The sequence below is a fragment of the Hesperophylax consimilis genome, chromosome 15 (assembly GCF_061612785.1).
Source record: "Hesperophylax consimilis isolate HC1 chromosome 15, BYU_Hcon_1.0, whole genome shotgun sequence".
Taxonomy (NCBI): Eukaryota; Metazoa; Arthropoda; class Insecta; order Trichoptera; family Limnephilidae; genus Hesperophylax; species Hesperophylax consimilis.
The window spans coordinates 5,355,480-5,376,924 of NC_142850.1; the positions used below are offsets into that span (position 1 = coordinate 5,355,480).

The 21,445-nt window shown below is 36.6% G+C and overlaps 1 protein-coding gene across 2 annotated transcripts in view; it reads left to right on the forward strand.

The window, feature by feature from the left end:
• The window catches only part of KLHL18 (Kelch like family member 18), a 28,481-nt gene extending 9,440 nt beyond the window's left edge, over positions 1-19,041 (forward strand). For both annotated transcript variants that reach the window (XM_089640169.1, XM_089640168.1), the window contains exons 4-13: positions 961-1,101; positions 4,309-4,497; positions 5,890-6,060; positions 7,572-7,708; positions 8,287-8,509; positions 9,731-9,810; positions 10,484-10,682; positions 13,091-13,281; positions 14,295-16,208; positions 17,344-19,041. In XM_089640169.1, coding sequence (XP_089496295.1) covers positions 961-1,101; positions 4,309-4,497; positions 5,890-6,060; positions 7,572-7,708; positions 8,287-8,509; positions 9,731-9,810; positions 10,484-10,682; positions 13,091-13,281; positions 14,295-14,422 — 1,459 coding nt within the window. In that variant the 3' untranslated portion in view covers positions 14,423-16,208; positions 17,344-19,041. The remainder of the gene's footprint in view (positions 1-960; positions 1,102-4,308; positions 4,498-5,889; positions 6,061-7,571; positions 7,709-8,286; positions 8,510-9,730; positions 9,811-10,483; positions 10,683-13,090; positions 13,282-14,294; positions 16,209-17,343) is intronic.
• Positions 19,042-21,445: the final 2,404 nt, after the last annotated feature.

Genomic DNA, 21,445 nt, shown 5'->3' on the forward strand with positions numbered 1-21,445 from the left:
AAAAAAAATATATTGTTTTTGTATGCATATATTGGACGGTTGGTAATTATTCTTTGTTATTTCTTAAAATATTATTTTAACTGTCTATCTGTATTATATATTATATAGATAGACAGTTATAACAATTATTAAGACAATTATTAGTATAAAAAAGTCTACTAAAGCAGGGATGATCAACCTTTTTAAACAGATGACCTATTTAACCATTTTCAATTTGTTGGCGGGATAGCTATGGACTGTACCATTTAAAACTAACACTTTTTAACATTTTATTTTTAACTTGTATTTAAATACTAGGGTATTATAGACCAAACGTTGCCACACACTTACACTTACTTTGATGAAAGACTTAGGACGGGTTGTTTCGTACAACTTCCACAATTCATCATATGTTAATATTCAAATTCTGTGAAAGTCCTTTTCAAGTTAACTTATTATCGAAGTACTGTGAAACGACCGGCCCGTGATGAAATAATAACGGAACATGAATAGAACTTTAACGGAACTGGATACTAACTCTGAAATTTAATGAATTGTTCAAATTTTGTGAAACAATTGGTCCTAAAGTTTTCTGCTACAGAAACCATAGAATATTTTAAATATTTTATTTAAAAGACTCGTGGGCCGCGAGCCCTTTATCTTAGTAACATATAATATATGTACATTGGACTGCTAGAGGCATCCATATTCAAGATGCAGACAGTAGTAACACCATATTTACTCTTCTCGGAGAACAGATGCTGTAAATAGTGTTTGATGTTCATTGTTGTTTCATCATTGCCGGTATTCAGTATTCTCTGTTTTTGTTTTTTCTGAATGTAAATTACCTATTTTAGTAGCTGCTGTGTAATAAAATTGTCTCTTATCTTCCTGGTATTACGAAATTCATTTAAGAAACATGTTTTGGACAGATGTTTAACTACATGGACATAAAATGACAGAGAGGTGTGTATTTTTCAGGGCACTTGAAAATCTGATAAACTTTGCCTACACTGGACGCATTAAAATAAACTTCTCTAATGTGCAGTCTCTTATGGTGGGATCTGCCTACCTTCAACTCAACCAAGTGAGAGATGCATGCGCTGACTTCTTGAAACATCGGTAAGCATTATCCAAAAATAAATATTTTTTTTATTTATGCATATTGTTCATTTTCTACATTCACATACTTTATTTTATTTATTCTTTATTCTTCACCCAACATTTACTTCATCCTCCAATCTAGCGATGAGTCGTTCACGAACGAGCCATACAATTGAGCTAGCTCTTTTTGATGAGCCGTATTCGTATGACTCCCGTAAACTGTACCACGGCTAAATTAAACAGTTACTCTTTTTTATCAGGAGATTATAGTGCCATTAAAACTATCCAAGTATTAATTTTAATTACGTATTCATAACGTGAACGGTATCTGACAGTCCGACATCTGGGCTCGTTCAAATGTACCTACACCTACTAACTATCTAGCATCTTATTTTTCTCGTAGTATGAGGTGCCGTACCGGCACTAAGAGTCGTATAATCATTCATACGCTTATCGGGGGAACCGTATCTGGGGAGCGCAATATTCTCATTGCTCATATGCTCTGAGCTCACGGCTCCCGTTCAATTGAGTTGACTCTTTGAGTCGTACGAAAATATTAAGCCGGTACCGTGGCTACCGCTCTTAATAAAATTAGTCATAACCAGTGGCGGTTCTTCCCTTAGGTCAATTGGTGTTTGACCCCCCAAAATTATAAGACAACAATAATAATCAATTATGTGCATCAAAAAAACTGGTCTTATTCTTAATTTATTTAAAATGTAACGCGAAACAACGTCGGCGGTGAGTAACGAGCAGTGACATCTGTTGTCTCTAATAGAAGCTTTCATTCACAAGTCCATACGATTCGCTGGGTCAATTTAAAGAATGTCCACTTTGGCATCATCTGTCCCTATGCGCGCCATAGAAAAAACGAGATGGCACTATGTTTTTCGTCGAAGTAAAAATTAGGTACCGAAGAAAGCTTAGGGACACTTAGGTCATGACCGTGGGGGAGAGCACGATGAATATTATATGTTTTACAGAGATGGTGACATAAACAAGTGTCGGTTTTTCATTTTACACGCTTGTAGTGTGGAGCAATGGTTGTTTTTCAATTGGATAGTTCGGGAAAGGTTTGGAATAATTATTTTTTTTGTTATCGATTTAGAATGAAGCTGAAGAATGAAACAAAACAAAAAACATAAAAGATCATTGTCAAATAGAATCAAAATTTTATTTTATTTACTTTTATGTTGTGCACAACTACATTAAAACTTAATATCTTAAAAATAATTTGCGTAAGTACATGGATTGTGTATTTATTTCCAATTTACTATATTAACATAATATGTATTTAGAGTCACGGACTCTAAATACTATAACAAATTGATATAGATATTTTTCACAATATCAAATAAAGATTAGTCACACATTTTTTTCAAATGACCTACCACGACTGGATCCTTAGAGCCTCTGGTCATAATCCATCGCTACCCAAACATGTTCTGCAGTCATTTTTCAATCATGATTTTCCCAAGATTTCTATATTTGATACTGACTAACTAACATCCAACGAATTATTCGTTGTGGAATTCAATTATTACGATATATTAAAATAATAATTTTTTTTTTGTGTTTTTACCGTTACCAGTTGGTAATAGTAAAATTTTGGAAAAAAGTTTAAAATTATTTCAATACATCATCTTATCTAGAGGCTCGTGAGGCACGGTCTTAGGGCCCCAACGTCGAGTATATTTCGGCACATTTCCTACCCTGTTCGGAGGGGGCCCCAGGTATGTTCCAATATGGTACAAATTGAAGACACAGAAGACTTGGAAAGAAATATTTCAAAAAAATTTCTAGGGCCTCCACTTTTCAGGGGGCTCTGGCTAGGTGCCAAAATGGTACATACTGAGGACACAGGACTCGCAAAATTAAAGTAACTCGTAAAGTGGCCTCGGCTGGGTGCCAAAATGAATTTTTATCACAGAAATTCTCTAGTATTTCCTCCCCGTCCCAGGAATATTCTGAGGAACAGGTTTTCCCCCCATTACAAGGCTCTCTGATATATTTGTTCCTATTTCCTTGGCAATTTAGCTCTTCTCACTTAAGAGTCTACCGACCCCGGCCCTAGCAAAACGGATATGGATTTGGATTGATAGTTTTAGTTTAAAGTTTATTTGTCATACAAATATTATTATAATCATCATGCAAAGAATGCGAGGCTGATGTTAGCATAATGAATAAGATTAAGAAAGGTACTCGATATGGACAGAAACTCGCTGAGGGAACTGGTAGGACTACTAACGGGACACTGCCATCTCAGGAGACATATTCAGACATTGGGAGTGGAAAACACCAATAGATGCAGGAAATGTGAAGAGGATGAAGAGACTCCAATTCACCTATGGTACCAATGTCCTGCCCTGGTGGGAACTAGGCTCAGATACCTGGAGAGACATACAGTAGAACCAGAAGACATAGCCACGTACCCAATGACAACCCTGGTGAACTTTATTAAAGGAAATGGGATTTTAAAGTTGTCGTTAAAGGATTGAGGTAAAATGGGAGATAGCACAATGGGCCTATGGCCTAAGTGCTTATGGGAACTACGTGTAAACTGTCGCCGCCGACATCCGGATGATTTGGAGATGTAAAGTGAATGAATGAAGAAATGATTGTAAAGGGAATATATGACGCGAACGTGAACGGTAGAATAAGTTGGAGATGTCCGAGAAAGACATGGTACGATCAAGTGAATCATGGGTCATGTCAAGAATCATAATAGCAGAAGTATGAGATGATGTTTGAATGTGATTGAAGCAAGAAGTGTGTGCCAAGTCAGAGTTGTGTGGCAGGCCATCCACTCTGCATATTCCTGCAGAGAACCGGCGTGATGGTTACTTATCTAGTTTTATTTTGACGGCATCAATAAGTTCTCTTTGGTAATATACTTAGGACAGGTTGTTTCGGAGAATGTGAACAATTCATCAAATTTCAACATTCATTTTCGGGTTCTGTGAAAGTTCTATTCAAGTTCTGTTATTATATCATTATAGGCTAGTTGCTTGACAGAACTGAAATATTAACAGAACTTTAAAAAATCTTTCACAGAACTTGAAAGTCAAGTTTGAAATTTGAAGAATTGTTCAAATTCTCCGAAACAACCCGTTCTTAGTAAACCTACATAATTGTTTCTCCTCCTTTTTTATATTTTTGTTTAAGTTCCCTTTTCCTTATTTCTATATTATGGTTGACAATATTGCACGCACTTATTTATGCCAGGTTCCACCCGCATATAGTGATTGGCATCCGCCAGTTTGCGGACACTCTGGGCTGCACCGCGCTGGTGGAGGCGTGCGACAAGTTCATTGACTGTAACTTTGCGGAAATATCCGTATCTGACGAGTATCTGAACATCAACCTTGAAGAATTGATGGACATTGTACAAAGAGACGAACTTCATGTACCGAGGTATGTACGTACATATTATTATAAACCTTCTGTCTTTCTTTATTGTTTATTTAATATACAATATCAATAGTCTTAGGTCAAAAATTGTCCCAGTAAATCAATAAAAAAAAAACCTCCGTGTTTTTAGTATGTTGGATCTTTTTTAACCTTCGACTGTTGATGTAAATTTTTAAAACTGCTGACATTAATGTTCCACATTTTTATGTAAAGAAACTGACAAACAATAATTGGCTTTCCTGAACAATTCACTCATTTGATAGTTAAAATCTGCCGAGAAAATTAGATTTACGCGGAAATATATAATTTTTATGAATTTAAAGCAAGTATTTGAATTTAAAGGGTCGGCCGTGATGGAAATTAGCCACGTAATTTCGATTTACGCGTAAATATATCGCATTTTTACGAATTTATTTCTAATATCCGAATTTAAAGGGCCGGCCGCGACGGTAATCGGCAGTAAAAATTTGATTTACGTGGAATTGTGTGGTATTTTTACGAATTCACTTAGAATAACTGAACTTGAAGGACCGGCCGCGGCGATAATCGGCTGCGAAAATTTGATTTACACGGGAATAATTCGTTTTAATACGAATTTACTCCAAATATACTACCTGAATTTCAAGAGGCGGCCGAGGAACTCGATTTTCGGTGTCTTTTTTTTTAAATAAAATTTCGAATTACGTGGGAATTTGTTAATTCGAAATTTAATTTTTGATGTCCCGAGGATTTCGAATTATCGAGGTACTACTGTATAAAATAATAATGATGATTGGATTATTTGTATATGTGGCGCCGTTTTCGTAGGAAAATCACCTCAAGAACGCTTTACAACTTTATTTAAACTATAAATTATCACTTTGGCTCAGTTGTTTTGCAGAAATTTACACGTGACAAAGTCATCAAATAGCCATTAAGCGCACACAGCGTCACAGGTGACATCTATAGAATATAGGTATATAAAAACACGCATATTCGAATGCGACGTTGTGTTAAAATTTCAAAGCAATCGATAAAGAACTTTCGGAGATTTAAGATTTTGAACAAATTTTTTTTTTTTTTTTTTTTTGGAATTATTTTTTATTTTTAATAATAAGTTTACATGGTACATAATTCATTTTACATCTTGGGTTTTTTTTACTACTCTTCCATTGAAAGCATTTGCTTGTGTATGAACAATTACATTTTTATTTATATAGACCAGTGACTTACAACTAAGATTTATACCTAGTGACTTAGCTGGCAACATAGTACCTACATACTGACAAGTGTCTTACATCTAAATTATTGTGCCCGACATAGAAAGTAGTGCGGTGGTTACAAAATTAGTAGTGTCTACATAATTCAGTGATTTATTTCTTTATTTTCAAGTGTGTTATTGATTTCTGGTTCCAGTGAGGAAGCTGTGTTTGAGGCGGTAGTGAGATGGGTGCGCCACGATTCCGATACCAGATCTGTCCACCTCTCCAAGCTGCTGACCAGGGTACGTCTCCCCCTCATGACCCCGCACTATTTGGCCGACAGGGTGGCCACAGAGGACCTGGTGAGAACTTCGCATCAATGCAGGTAAAACTCATATAATATATTTATTTGTTTGTTTGTTTAAATTAAACATCATTATAAAATTAGACACGGCGCCCCTGAGAAGAAGCCGCAGCTCCCCAAGACGCTGCAATGCCACACTTTGGGAACCACTGCATTAGAGGGTTATATGACAGTAAAATACAGTGAAATTCAACTTAAGAAGTTTCCATGCTTCACAAATTCTTAAATGAGCTTCAAATTTAACATTTTAAAGAGATCTAATATATTTTGAGGATAATAATAATAAAAAAATATGTTTATTTCTTATTTAAAAATCAAACTGCAAAAAAATTACATTAATTGAAAAAAAAAACTTCGTCCCTTCGCACTTGCATACTTCTCGTTTATGAATTGCCTTATGTGTGTGTAGTCTAAACATTCATAATACTATACTTGATCACGAATGGTACCCATGATCAGCGTCTTCTAGGAAAAAGCCGTCACGGGTGAGGTGGATGGCTGACAAAGTGTTAAAGTAATTGAAATGAGCGGCCGTTGACGTGTTAAGCGAATTGCATTGTACAGACAGACAAAATCTACACGCATTTATGAACATATTCGCTAATCGCCAATCCCAGCAATTTTGTGTGTCAGATCTTAAAATATGCGTTATTTACACTTTGTCGTTTCAACGTTACATTGCAAAATTTAGTCATTTTTGAGAATGCATAACACATTATTTATATCGGTGGTGAGCACAGACATATGAATATTAATAGACTAGAAATTAAGGATGAGGGGTAAAATCAACTGTTGAAGAACGAAGAGGGTAAAGCTGACTGTGATTCGTCAATAAATCAATCTGATAGTATATAGGCATCTCGCCTTATAATATCACCATTTAGTTCTTAAAAGTAAAATCTGCTTTTGAATGAATAGACATTTTTACATGGGAGCGCAAATTACTCGCCACGTTATGAACAAATTTGCGAAGTCCAAATTCGGCAAAATAAATTTCTTCTATTTTCAGAGTCGAATATTTCGTTTATGTATTTAGTTAAGACACTTTTATAAATGTTCATAATTTACTTCCCAGCAACCAACCAGCTTTGTGTTTCACGTCCAGACGTATTTCGATGTGATAGTATATGTTTCTACTACTGATCCATATTATACGATGTGAATATGCTTAAAATAAAGTAAAATAATGCTTATATATGGAATGTAATACGACAATTGGGTTTATTCTCTTTTTCACATCTATTTTTACAAGTTTTCATAGTACAAGTCACCATTTTGCCGTGTTATTTCGTAAAATGAACCGATGATGCCTCGACCATAGTTCGCACAAGAATGATGACGTCACGTTTTCTAAATTCACTTGAGGCCATACGCGAGCACAGCCGGCTCCAATGGAACCGGTATGGGGAGTGGGGAGTAATACGCTTTTAATCACTTAGGGCAGGTCTACTAATATTCATATGTCTATGGTGGTGAGAGTATTTACCCTAGTATGGAAAATAGCGTGTTACATTATTTATTTTTATTTCCAGGGACTTGTTGGATGAAGCTAGAGACTATCACCTGATGCCCGAGAGACAGTTCCTGATCCAAGGGAACCGAGCCAAGCCTCGCTCTAGCGCTTGCGTCACGGGAGTCATCTATGCAGTCGGAGGGCTTACCAAAAATGGTAAAATTATACTTTTAATTCAATTCCCAACCAAAGAGCAAATACACGGTGCGGCAGAACCGATTAAGGAGTTATGAAAAAGTAACGTGGGTAGGATATTATAGAGAAAAATGTTTTTATTTTTGAAGTTAGAGGTATGTACGAGTACGTACTGTGATTATTTCAATAAAACGGTTCAGTTTTATGCAGTAATAACTTTATTCTTCTTCTCACAAATGTACACATTGATAGGTCTCTTCTTAGTAATAGACAATAGGACAAGGTTAGACAGTATTGCCAACAAAAAAAATGTTTACAGATACCTTATAGCCAACCTAAAATAATTGCATTTATATTGCCATATTCTAACACGTACCATTTGTAATCATTAAGTTTTGCAAATAATGTGAATAGGTGTCCAGGATGTCAACAAAAAAAACAAATATATTTTTATTCCTACACTTTTATTGGGTAGTGTATGCAAGTGATTTAGACAGATATTAATTACCGTCACACTTTGTTGATCGCGTTATTTAAAAATGGTGTAAAAACAGAATTGACTATATTCACTATGCATTTTAACTGTCCAAGTCTTCCAGGTGACTCCCTCTCCACAGTGGAGGCCTACTGCCCCTCGGTTGGGCGTTGGAACCCGGCAGAGCCAATGAGCACGCTGCGGTCCCGTGTGGGCGTGGCCTCGCTGCGGGGGCGCCTGTTTGCCCTCGGGGGGTACAACGGGGCCGAGCGCCTGTCCACCGTGGAGGCCTACGACCCGGTGACGGCCAAGTGGGCAAGGGTGGCGCCCATGAGCTGTAAGAGGAGGTATGTTCTGACTGGTTCCATGGCAAAACAGAACACTGGAGAAAATTGAAGAAAAAGTACAAACAAACAACAAACCTGACATAATCGAATCTTTTATCATGTTCTGTTTTATCCGGTTACCATTCTGACTTATGGTAGTCCCAGAGATAGGTCGTATGTACGTCATCGACAAAAATCTTCCTTTTCACATGTCTTGTATGAAAATGAAAAAGACAGAAGATACTAGAACGATGACTTCACGTACAACCTCTCTCTGGGACTACTATGCAATAGTATATTATACTTATCACTTATTCTTATTACAGACAATTCTCACTTTTAGTTATTACTTATCAATGAATTATTTTATACTTATATTTTCACTTTTCTTGCTTTTTTTTACAAAGTATTGTGGAATTCATGTTTAATTTTATTATATTTGCCTTAAATTGGTATTGGTACCAAATTATTATATACCGTTATTTACATATTTATTACAATTAATTATTTAAAAAAATATATTAGTCAACCCCTGGGGTATTCTGGAATTTTGTCCTGTTACTTTAAATAAATAATCTGTCAGATTTTTGATTTATTTAGAAGTCCCAGTTGACATTAATTTTCCAATAGATTCGCTTTTGTTGAATGTATCCCAAAATGAAATAGTATTTTTGAAAGCAAATGAAAGACTCTTTTAGATTTTAATATTACTTTATTTATTTATTAACGCCCCTTTTCTTGGTTTGATTGTTTCCCTCCATTGTATTCTGGGCAAAGAGGAATACATATGGTAGTTAGTCCCAGAATTTCTGCACTGAAATAAATCCTGACTTCTAGGATTACGTTGTGGAATCCGAAAGCTTATCAATTCTATCAATACCGGACTATCAACTAAATCATTTAGAATTTTATATAGAAATACCAAGACAGTGAAAATTCTTCTGTCTGACAATTTGAGCATATTCATATAATTTAACAGAGTGTTGTAGTTCAACATAATTGCTGGAATACCCATTTTAAAATATATAACAGCTTGTACATGTATATTATAAGCTACTAAGCTTATACTAAGCTTGGTGTTGCCACTGTCTAACACTGCTTAAATCATATATCGCACATCAATACAAAATGAAGGAATTCCATTTCAGTTTGTGCTGTAAAGTATACAAAAATACTCTATTGCTGTCGAAGTACAGTGACACAAATATACTCAAGGGGTTAACAGTGTTACTGTATTTTCAGTGCTGTGGGTGCTTGCTCGCTTGGAAACCATGTGTATGTTTGCGGCGGATATGATGGCTGCACTTCCTTAAATACTGTTGGTAAGTCTACCATTCTCCCAATACATACTTAACTGTCATATTTCAGCACTCTTCAACAACTCTGGTCTGGAAATACCTGAAAAAAGCCTCGACTCTGCAGAAATGGATCGTCCATTTGATAAATTCCCCCATCTTAACATACAGATTGCAATCTTTCGAGCATTGGCGTCAGGTGGGAATGCTTTCCTTGTTCTACCTTTCTTTTTAAAGAAAGACAAACATTACTGGGTTATGAATAACCTGGCAATATTTGAAAATCTCCTACTACTACCACCACAGCAAGCGGAAAATTTGCTTGTGTTGTGATGGAGGACTTAGTCAGCCGAGTAATTGAACACACTACGCCTGGGTGGGACCCAAACGCGATGTCAACTCAGCCACCGACCGGTCAAATGTATGGTTGAAATTTGTCAAACGTTAACGAATTGTGAACAGATCTCTTCTATGACCCATTCTTGTGTTCAACAGCTCGGATCTGGAATGATTTGCTGGTCTCTGTGTTATCTCCCTCCTACAACATGTTCACTTTTTCAAAGAGCCCCTCTAAACAGCACCCCCGAAGTGCGTGGAGTTATATAAAACAAAAAACTTTAAATAGGACAAATTCTCAGTTGGGAGCGTTTTATTCACTGTGTATGAGATGTTAAAATATCAATCAATCTTTTGTTTGCAGAGCGCTACTCCCCATCGACAGACATGTGGGAAGTGGCAGCCCCCATGAATCGGTTCAGATCGGCGGGGGGTGTGGCGGCCCTCAACGGCTGCGTGTGGGCGCTCGGGGGCCACGATGGGCTCTCCATCTTCGACTCGGTGGAGCGCTGCGACCCCCGCGCCCCCTTTTGGGTCAAGCAGAAGGCTATGCTCACAAGGAGGTATGTGTACTGTGTACAGCGGTTCCACAACAAAATCGAACGTTGAAGAAAATGTACAAAAATAAAACGGCAAACCTAACCCGAACTAAATTAAATTTTTACTGTGTTCTATTTTGTCATTGTCCTGTTTTATATATCCGGTTAACATAACCTAACCTAACCCAACCTAACCTAAATTCTTTTATTATCATGGTCTTTTTGTCACTTCTATTTTTTTTACAGTTACCGCATACAATTTATTATGATTGGCTGTGTGTATGTTGATTTTTAAATACATCTATTTGAATTTCAATTTTGTTTTCGTCACTGAATGAATGTAAATTGGTCTCTGGTCCATTGTCTTGGACGTGAAAATTAACCCATTTCCCGACGTTCGATCGAGCTGAAACCAGGCAGCTAGACTCGTTGTCGGTAACAATGCATTCTATATACTTTCGGTGGCATTCATGCATACACATGCAGACATATACGTATTTGTCAAAATTGATGACATTACATCACTTAATATACTAAATAGATGTCGGTTCTACCCAATAGGGATTTTGCTCAGTTATTAGCGCAGGTGACTCCGGTCCATGGAGAGGAAGGTTCAATCCTCAGTCAAACCCAAATTATAAAAAAACTATTACTAATAAAATACAGTGTGTGGCAAGCCTACGCACGACGGAAGTGAAACTTTTAGTATTCTTCTCTCTCTTTTTTCATTTCATTCTCTCTTTTTTTCTGTCTATTGACATATTTATAAGTAGCAGATGATAAAAAAAAATTAAAAGTTATAAAAATATGGGATTCGAACCCGGGTCCTGCATAACGAGTGTCGAACGCTCTGCCTCTAGACCGCGAGGAGAGGTATCTCGCGCGACGAGAACCGCGTACACAACGTGTACTCCTCAATTGACTTGTCCCGCGCAAATTTTCGTTTTCAAACACGGCAAATGAATAATATCACATAACGTCTCGTTAACGATTTATATAGGGTCGAATCGAAGATATATCGGCAGTGTGAAGTCATATCTGTCGTTTTTCAACATATTTCCGTATATTTGTCTGTTTTGGAAAAGATCTATCATGTTTTAACAGTCTCATACCCGTATGGAATCTGAATTTGAAAAACATTTCTAAATTTTGAAAAACTCACTTAAAGCTGTGTTTTTTACTAAAAAAACTTGTCACGCACGTCTGCGAGGGTAATTAGTCGCGTTATCGGCCTTGATTAGTAATTTTAATGATTCAAAATAAAAATAATTAATCAAAATACCAAGCGACTCTACCGGCTCGATTTGTAAGCTATATTTCGACCAAAATATCATATATGTACCGACCGTTACTTCTAGCCAATTACTCGAGTGAACACCTGCCGGTCTAGAGTCTCACTAAATGGATTTAGACATTTCGGGAGACTCTCGGTTAAAATTACCAAATTTATATATTTTTTTACTACATTATTACAAATCATGTAGATATCTTCTTATATGTATGCCTGACAAAATCGCAGCACGAGAGAATTTTATCACTTTTCCTCGTATTAAAAAAATCACAAAAAGAAAAAATTTTTTTGTTAAAGCGGGGATCGAACCTCGGTTCTTCACAACGACAGTCGGGCGCTCTGCCTCTAGACCGCGATGCTGAGTTTGGAGAGTGACCTAAACTAGGTATATAATATTAGCTAGGCTCCTATAGCGAAATGATCACGGTTTTTCATGACGGTCATGAGTCGGTTTTACTCCGGTCCTCGAAAATGCATGACGCGCGTAAAGAAGTTTCAGTTCAAAAATAGGTTATAGTAAAAACACTTTGTTTTTTACGGGTTGATTAATTAAATCTGAATTTCTGTTGTTAATATCCTGCTTTTGTGGTGGGTTACTCTCTAGATCACCTCTGTAAAAGGTGTATTGTCTTATTTAACCCAACTTACTTATTAATTGTATCTTCTTACAGGATTAATCATGACTAAATCATTATATTTCTAAAATGGTAGAAACTTTCAGTACCTTCCTTGTGAATCTTCAGAATCGAAACGTTGCTTGAAATGGGTATTTATATAGCCATGTTTAGTGAGACTGTAATGCGCCTGGAACCATACCATAGGAATGTCACTATAACCTTACAAAACATATGCAAACATACATTATTACACATCATTAGCTTCGTCCAGACCTCGAGAGGCGAGCGACGCAGTGAGAACAAGTATAAGGCAATATTTGAACACTAATGAAAATGTCCAAATATATTATTAAAGTCACAAATGATTTCATACATTTCATTTAGCCCTTTTGACAGCTTAGTTATTTATTTGCCGTTTGGGAATGTGTCGTGGGTTGTGTAGACTATCTGGACGAAGCTAATGAAGCTCACTTCAACAAACATCGTCATCGAGTCATCTTTTGAAGCAAACTGTTCTCTTCCAGGTGTCGGCTGGGTGTTGCGACCCTGAACGGCAAGCTTTACGTCTGCGGAGGTTACGACGGCTCCACCTTCCTGCAGACCGTGGAGGAGTACGACCCCGTCAACAACCAATGGCGCTACCTGGCGCCCATGAACCTCATGAGGTCTCGGGTGGCGCTCGTGGCCAACATGGGGAAGCTGTGGGCTATTGGAGGTTAGTTATTTCATTGTTTGTTGAATAGAATACACATACATCTGTGGTTTTAGACCAAAATATTAATAGTACCTGTTATGAAATGAACTTTCTCAAAATTAAAACATTCAACCCCATAATATTTTTTTGAAATTAAGTTATTTGTATATTTAAATATGGCAACCCTGTGGCTGCGTTCAAAGTAGATGGTTACATTACCGGGAGAGGCGGGGCTAGGCCGTCGGTCCCCAGGGGCGAAGGAAGGCAGAGCTCATTCGGTTCCCAGCTTTCGACAGGACAGGTCGTTGTTTTGCTTCTCCACTTTCAGTTTTGAAAGTGTTTGCCACCAAAAAATTAGGTACTAGTATATTTCAAGTCAGTATTTGCCGCTATCGCCAGCCGGGTCCCACTGTTGCCACCCTGGACGTCCTCAATAGCCTCGCTCTATGGTATCGTTCCAATTTTATTCTGTTTGTTCGTGTATCTGCTTTCTTCCGATAAATTTAACATCATTTTCCATTCTTTTAACTGTCCACACAGAGATTTAAAGCTTTTCCTATACGTAGATTCAAGTGCTGTAATATAGGTCTTCTTGAAGGCATTTTTGTAGCACCATACCTAGATTATTTTATTTCCAAGAAATTCCTTGTTCTATCAACCTATAGGAGGCGGCTGTTCTCTCTTTATTCAAACGAACTGAAGACAGGAAACCCTCTTGAGCTAGCCTGGTGGTCGTGAATATGGTATATTTGATTTATAGCACACGGTTCGAGCCCGTGGAAACGCATTATCTAACATCCCTTAAAACATTCCAATGTTTCTGCTTGTAATCTTTGCTCTCTCAGTAATCTGCCACTCAATAATCATGACACAGTGAATTTGGAAGTGGGAACCTATGACGGCCTTTGAGGTTTTTATTGATTATAGAGGTCTGTCGTGCATGCTACGGGCTGTTGCCTAGTGTGACCACAATATTATAATTTGCATTTTTTTCTATCAAACCCCTTAATTTAATTTTTTAATCTTCTGTCCAGGTTACAACGGGGAGACAAATCTCAGCACTGTGGAGATGTACGACCCGCAAGCAGACAGCTGGTCCTTCGTGTCCTCCATGGTGGCCCACGAGGGGGGAGTGGGGGTGGGAGTGCTGCCCACCATATAGCACTAGGGACTACTAGGGCCACGCACACTTACTTGACACTATTTATAGCAAATTAATCTAACCAACTTAACCTTACCTAATCTAATCTTAGATAAAACCTAACCCTCCTGTCCTCGGGGATATACGAATTGCCTTTGCATATAGAGACCGCATTTACACACTACCTGACTGTATTTTTAGTAAATTGATTTAAACTAACATAACCTAACCTTAACTAACCTAAACTAACCTAAACTAACCCATTCTAACACATCCATAGACAATAGAAACAAGGGAGATGGGCCATGAATCAATATTAGTATAAAACTGCGCAAATACTACCGCAAATAAAATTTTCACTTATGCATAACTTTCATTGGTTGGTAGTAGCTCAGCGACATTCGGCACGCTTCTATGCCATATCTCCCTTTGTTCCTATTATCTACAGCTTCTATACACACTTACCTGACTATCATAGTAAATTAATCTAACCCAACTTAACATTATCTAACCTTACCTAACCTAATCTAACCTAAGCTAACCTAACCTAACACTCGTGAACTCGATGATATATGTGTTTTTAATTGTGTCTCATTTCTGTTGAGCTCGCATAACCCGATCTATCTTGATTTAATCTTTATTATTCTAGAACAATATCACCTAACCTAACAGTGTATGTCTAACCTAACCTCACTGAAATATTTTTTCTTTACATTCTATCAGAAGCATTATACAATAAGCCCAGTATCTCCGTAGCAGTATCGGCAGTAGGCAGACTGGATTTAGTGCCGCATGTACAGTCTGATATTTAATAGTAGACAAATCGATGGCGCTGCTGTTGTTTAAAATGTTTTAAATGGCAACACCAAGATAGCTCATAGGAAAATGAAAGCGCAATGGTCCTAGGTGTTATTGAAATTAGTGGTACTTTCTGAAATGAGGTGATTACACATAATATTCTAAGATTATTTTTTATTTTATTTTGCCCTTTGTAAGGAAGATAATTTATTACATGGAAAGGTGATGGTTTTGTATTTCTGAAATTTATGTATCAAAATGGTAATTTATTAGATGTTAAATCAAAATAAAGTGAATCAGATGTTTGTTTATAAGGAAATGTCAAACTCGAATTGAATGTGAAGAATAAATGTCAAAGACAAAGTGTGTAGCTTGGTAAATATCAAACTCGAATTAAATGTGAAGAATAAATGTCGAAAGACAAAGTGAGTAGCTTGGTAAATGTCAAACTCGAATTGAATGTGAAGAATAAATGTCGAAAGACAAAGTGAGTAGCTTGGTAAATGTCAAACTCGAATTGAATGTGAAGAATAAATGTCGAAAGACAAAGTGAGTAGCTTGGTAAATGTCAAACTCGAATTGAATGTGAAGAATAAATGTCGAAAGACAAAGTGAGTAGCTTGGTAAATGTCAAACTCGAATTGAATGTGAAGAATAAATGTCGAAAGACAAAGTGAGAAGCTTGGTAAATGTCAAACTCGAATTGAATGTGAAGAATAAATGTCGAAAGACAAAGTGAGTAGCTTGGTAAATGTCAAACTCGAATTGAATGAGAAGAATAAATGTCGAAAGACAAAGTGAGTAGCTTGGTAAATGTCAAACTCGAATTGAATGTGAAGAATAAATGTCAAAGACAAAGTGAGTAGCTTGGTAAATGTCAAACTTGATTTGAATGTGAAGAATAAATGTCAAAGACAAAGTGAGTAGCTTGGTAAATGTCAAACTTGATTTGAATGTGAAGAATAAATGTCAAAGACAAAGTGAGTAGCTTGGTGTTGCCAAAGTAAAGGTAGTTTTTTTTTTTTTAATAGTCGGAGGCGGTTTACTTACGTTCCCCGCGAGCACTTAGGCCATAGGCCCATTGTACTATCTCCCATTTTACCTCATTCCCTTGCCAGTAACCCGGTCCCTTTTATGAAGTTCACCAGGGCTGTCATTGGATATGTGGCGATGTCTTCTGGTTCCACACTGTGTCTTCCCAGGTATCTGAGCCTTATTCCCAGCAGAGCGGGGCATTGGCACCATAGGTGAATTGGAGTCTCTTCCTCCTCTTCACATTTCCTACAGATGTTGGTGTTTTCCACTCCCAACAGTTGCATGTGTCTCCTGAGATGGCAGTGTCCCGTTAATAGTCCTACCAGTTCCCTCAGTGAGTTTCTGTCCATATCGAGTAGTTGCCTGGTTCGGTTAGGGTCCGGTCCGTTTATGAGTACTTTAGATTGCCTCATTCCGGGTGCCTTCTTCCATTCCTTCCAGTGTTGGGATTTGACCCACCTCTTGATATGTAGTTTGGTGTGGCAAGCTGCTACTCCTACGGCCGGCTCAGATCCCACAAGTGGTGCTTTCGCCCCTTTCCTTGCTAGTTCGTCAGCCCGCTCGTTGCCCTCAATACCTTTATGTCCTGGTACCCAGAGCAGGGTTACTTTATTGATGGTCGCCAGTTCTATTAGGATAGTCCTGCATTCCATCACCAGTCTGGAGTCGCATCGGTTACTTTCCAGTGCCATTAAGGCCGCCTGGCTATCAGAACATATGTTTATGTTCTTATTTCTGTACCCGATACTCATATTCTCCTGTGCGCAGACTAAGATGGCTTTCATCTCAGCTTGAAACACAGTGCAGTGCATTCCTAGAGGTATACTGAGTTCCCTCTTAGATCCCTGTAGACAGACCCCGGCCCCTGTTCCTTCCTCCATCTTGGACCCGTCTGTGAACCAGATTAGTTCCTGTTTGGAGTTTGGACCTGGGACCGTGTCCCATTCCTCCCTTGTGGGGTACGTCACTTTAAACAGCTGTCCGAAGAAGTATTCGGCTTGTTTGCCGTCCTGCTTCATCCCAGCCGTCGGACTAATTGCCCTCAGTCTTATTCCTATCTCCGTGTGACTGTTTCTGGGCAACTCTCCTCTCCATTGGCCATTGCAAAGGTAGTTTTAGTTATAGAATAAATTTCTACATATTATTGCCAAACTGTAAGGCCCAGTTGTTTCACAGAAATTCACGTTTGACAAAGTCATCATGTGGCCATTCTTTGCCATTTTGTTTTTTTGACATTTGAAAGGTTCCCGTTATATGCCGATTCTAGGTGCATTTCAACATTCTATCAAATTGTAATGAGCTGACAAGCTTACAGCATGATAGTTGTCCTCTTCTGTTGATCAAGATTTGTTCAAAAGGTGAAACCGACATAGATTCGGCATTTAAGGCTCCGTAGTAAGTGTTCATAAAGAAGAAGGAGATAGTTTCAAAGGGAGAAATGTAAATACGAATGTTAGAGGGAGCGCACTTTATTAAAAAACGATAAGAATTGAGCGAATTGTGAAAATATTTAATAAAACAGACGAATGCCTCACTTGCATTTAAAGATATACTATGAATTTTTCATACTTAAAACATTAAATAAGAGAACAAAATTTGTTTTTAATAATTTTCAGAGCGTATTTTGTGATCTTTTTTCTATGGAGGGATAATTTGATTGATGATTTCATATAATTACTGATTCAACTCTACAAATGTATAGATATTACCTTTAAAAATAACATATATATTTTTAGGAAGTTAAAAGTCTCCAAGAGAAATATGTTATAAAACGGTAGAAATATGGAATGTGGGAGCAATGGAGATCTTTTCAACTGTAAATAAAAACAAAATGGCGCTGAATGGCTAATTGAGGATAATGTTACATTTGAATTTTCTTGAAATAACCCGTCGTAACTGTTCTACAGTTTCCTTCGATTCTGAAGGCGATTCCTTTCACATAAAATATATTGTAAATGTGAATGTTTACACCATTGTTAATTATAATGTGTTAATTTTATGTTATGTTTCACTAGTCAATTGAGTTGACCTCTAATCATATTTTTAAGAAGTGTTGGACCATCAAAGATGAAACACAGCTTTAGTTTTTATAGTTTTTGATGTTTTTGATAAACACAAATACATTCTGTGTACGTGTATAGCATTTATTGACAGTAGATTTTATTTTTAGATATGTAGATAGGTTTTCTGTTGTGATAAATTTTAATACTCTGTATGTTGCCAAATATAAAATTGAATCGATCAATGAATTCGTTTGGAATTAATGAAGGTAAAAATAATTTATTATTTTGTGGTCAATTTCAAGAAATCTTGAGCGTTGGTTTATTTTTAAGCACCTTTGTCCAGTCCTGTACATAACTGTAAGAATGAATATTAATTTAAAAAAAAAAAAAAATTGGAAATGTTTATCCGAGACACTATCTAGGTTATAAACCAATTTTTTAGAACTTTGTAATCATTCAAGAAGATAGCTGCCAAAATTATGGGAAAAATTTGTTGCAAAATGATAACCTTTAAAATAAAATATTTAGGTCCCAATGACCGGGTGGTTAAAGGCGTTGTCCCAGTAAGACAGATATCCTGGGTTCGATTCCCATTACCTTTATATTTTTCTGTGTCTTGTTCTGTTTCATGTTTCGCTGAGATTTATTAGTATTATCTTCTTCTTCAATAATTGTTTCAAAAGTCACCCCCACAGATTTAAAAAAACTTAATATTCAGCTTGGTTGCTTTGTGCTGTATTAAAAAAAATATATTTTTATGTCCTAAGGTGCTATAATTTGTTTGTCATCTTGAATATTGATGTAAATTTTTATTAGGCATTTTGCTGTTGTGACAGTAATTTAAAATTGATTTGTTTAGTAAACCTGCGATGGCGTAACACAGTGGCTTAGCATTAAATTCGTAGCCCCAGAGCAAGTCTATTTGCTCAGTCAACCGGCAAAAAAAAAAAAAATTGTGTTAAGGATCGGAGAGTTATCCCAGTAAGGAGAATTATCAGTTGTGTACGCAGTGGAGTTTTTAAATTTCTAAGCATTTGATTCTGATTAATCGCTCGCTGTGAGTCCCCGGCTACGCCACTGGTATTTACCATTGTTTTAAGCGATATATAAAATCTCTCAATAGTATAAAACAAGGTAAGTTTTTAGATTTTCACGGCCAAAAGCATTTTTGTTGTTTGTTTTTGGGGTGTTATGCTGTGTTGCGCTAACTCCTTCTTTAGCCGACGTTTCGGACAGCGTTGCAGTGTCCATCATCAGGGCAGATCCGGTAGATCCGAAGATGTGTAATTGTTGGTTGTCGAGTTTACTGTGCTTTCACTTAAATTGCAGTTCCCTTGTACTGTATTACCTACAGGCTCGTAGTGGATTGAAGCTGGCGGCACGGTATCGCTTCCAAGTAAATAAGCACAAACTCGACAACCAACAATTACACATCTTCGGATCTACCGGATCTGCCCTGATGATGGACACTGCAACGCTGTCCGAAACGTCGGCTAAAGAAGGAGTTAGCGCAACACGGCATAACACCCCAAAAACAAACAACAAAAAAGTATTAAACAAAGTCGCTATCCGCGTCTGTCTGTTTGTGCGCTTTGTTCTTCTAAACTACGCAATCGATTTTGATAGGGTTTTCTTTATCATATAGAATTTTCTTGAACATTATGTTTATAGAAAGTAGAGAAAAGTCGATGTTTTGTTTTCAAGTCGTAAAAAAAATATTTTCAGGCGTTTACATTGCTAACGCTAGGTAAACCTTTTGAGAGACAACAAAATATTGTATAATGGAATTGTATATCTTAAAAAGGCTTTTAGAAAAGTTTGCGATGGTGTATGTCTATCCCCTAAGGATAACCCACGTCAGCTTGTATCTTAATAAGTAATTAATTTCAAGGATTATATGTATTGAAAAATGAAAAGACATTATTTATTTCAACAATATATATTATTATAATATTAACCAGCTTAAATTATATTGATATCTTTCTTAATTATTTTTACACTGTGATAATATAAATTAAGTAAGTTGAAATGCGAATGTTTTCTTCTAGTTTTTTAATACAAGATGCGGTTTTAAATATTATTTTTGTCGGGCTGTTTAATTAATCGATTATATATATATTTTTTAAACCAAATATTCTGAAAACAAAATGCTTTTGTCGAACAAATATAATTTTATTTTTTATTATTAAGAGTTTTTGGTAAAAATTGTGTTAAATGCAAATTGAAAATAGTCAAGCCACTTGTACAACTTTTTATTACAATTTATTTTATTCAATAGTCAATTCATAATTTTCATAACCATGAGAGGATATTTGAACTTAAAGTCTTCAATATCTTTTTATACTAGTACTTAATTTATGTAAATTTAATGAATCTAATAAAGCTACAAGTATATGTACATGTAAATTTGATTATGAATGTCATTCTCAATAATAATCATGAGTACACTGTGAAGTTGATAATAATTAATTATAGCAGTTCTTTGTACATTATTCCATTGTGACAGTTTTGTTTGTCTGCTTTTGTCTAACTTCGTTTTTCCGTATACCAAAACCAAATAAATGTTTTTGACAGCTGGTAATTTTATTACACAATAAAGAATCTTTGTGAAAATGAAATTTTGTGTTATAAGTTATTTACTAAATAAAATGTTTTAGAAACTCTTTTCAGTCGTCATTTTCCTATGAATTTTACTCTGGGGTTGCTGTGTGGAGGGTCCTTTTGGGGAATGGAAGGGGTTAATCTTGGTCTTTAATAGACTCATCTTGTAAGAACAGGATCAGGATTTTATAAGCAACCCATTCTCATGCGACAGGTTTACTGTCTACAGTATACAAATGTTGGGTATGCGTTTGGCGTGTCTTCCGACTGTGCACCGGTGCCAAAGCGATCAGTGACGATAATTCCTTGGAGAACAAGGACGGCAATCCTACATACAATCCTACATAAAAGATAGAAACAGAACGCCCATTTTTATATAGTCGGGGGTTTTTTCAGGTATTTTGTGGCTCTAACAAAGGCTGCTGTCAAATTCAACGACATGATTGACTCTTTGAAACGATAAATTCAACAAGTTTATTCTTATCCTAAGAGCAAACTCACTCAAAATGACAGTCCATTCTCTGCTTCAAAGCCCTCCGAGCCGTTGTATGTCCTTTGGGTCTTGTCAAACAAAAAGCTATCATGAACTCTACTGTCATCTACGTAA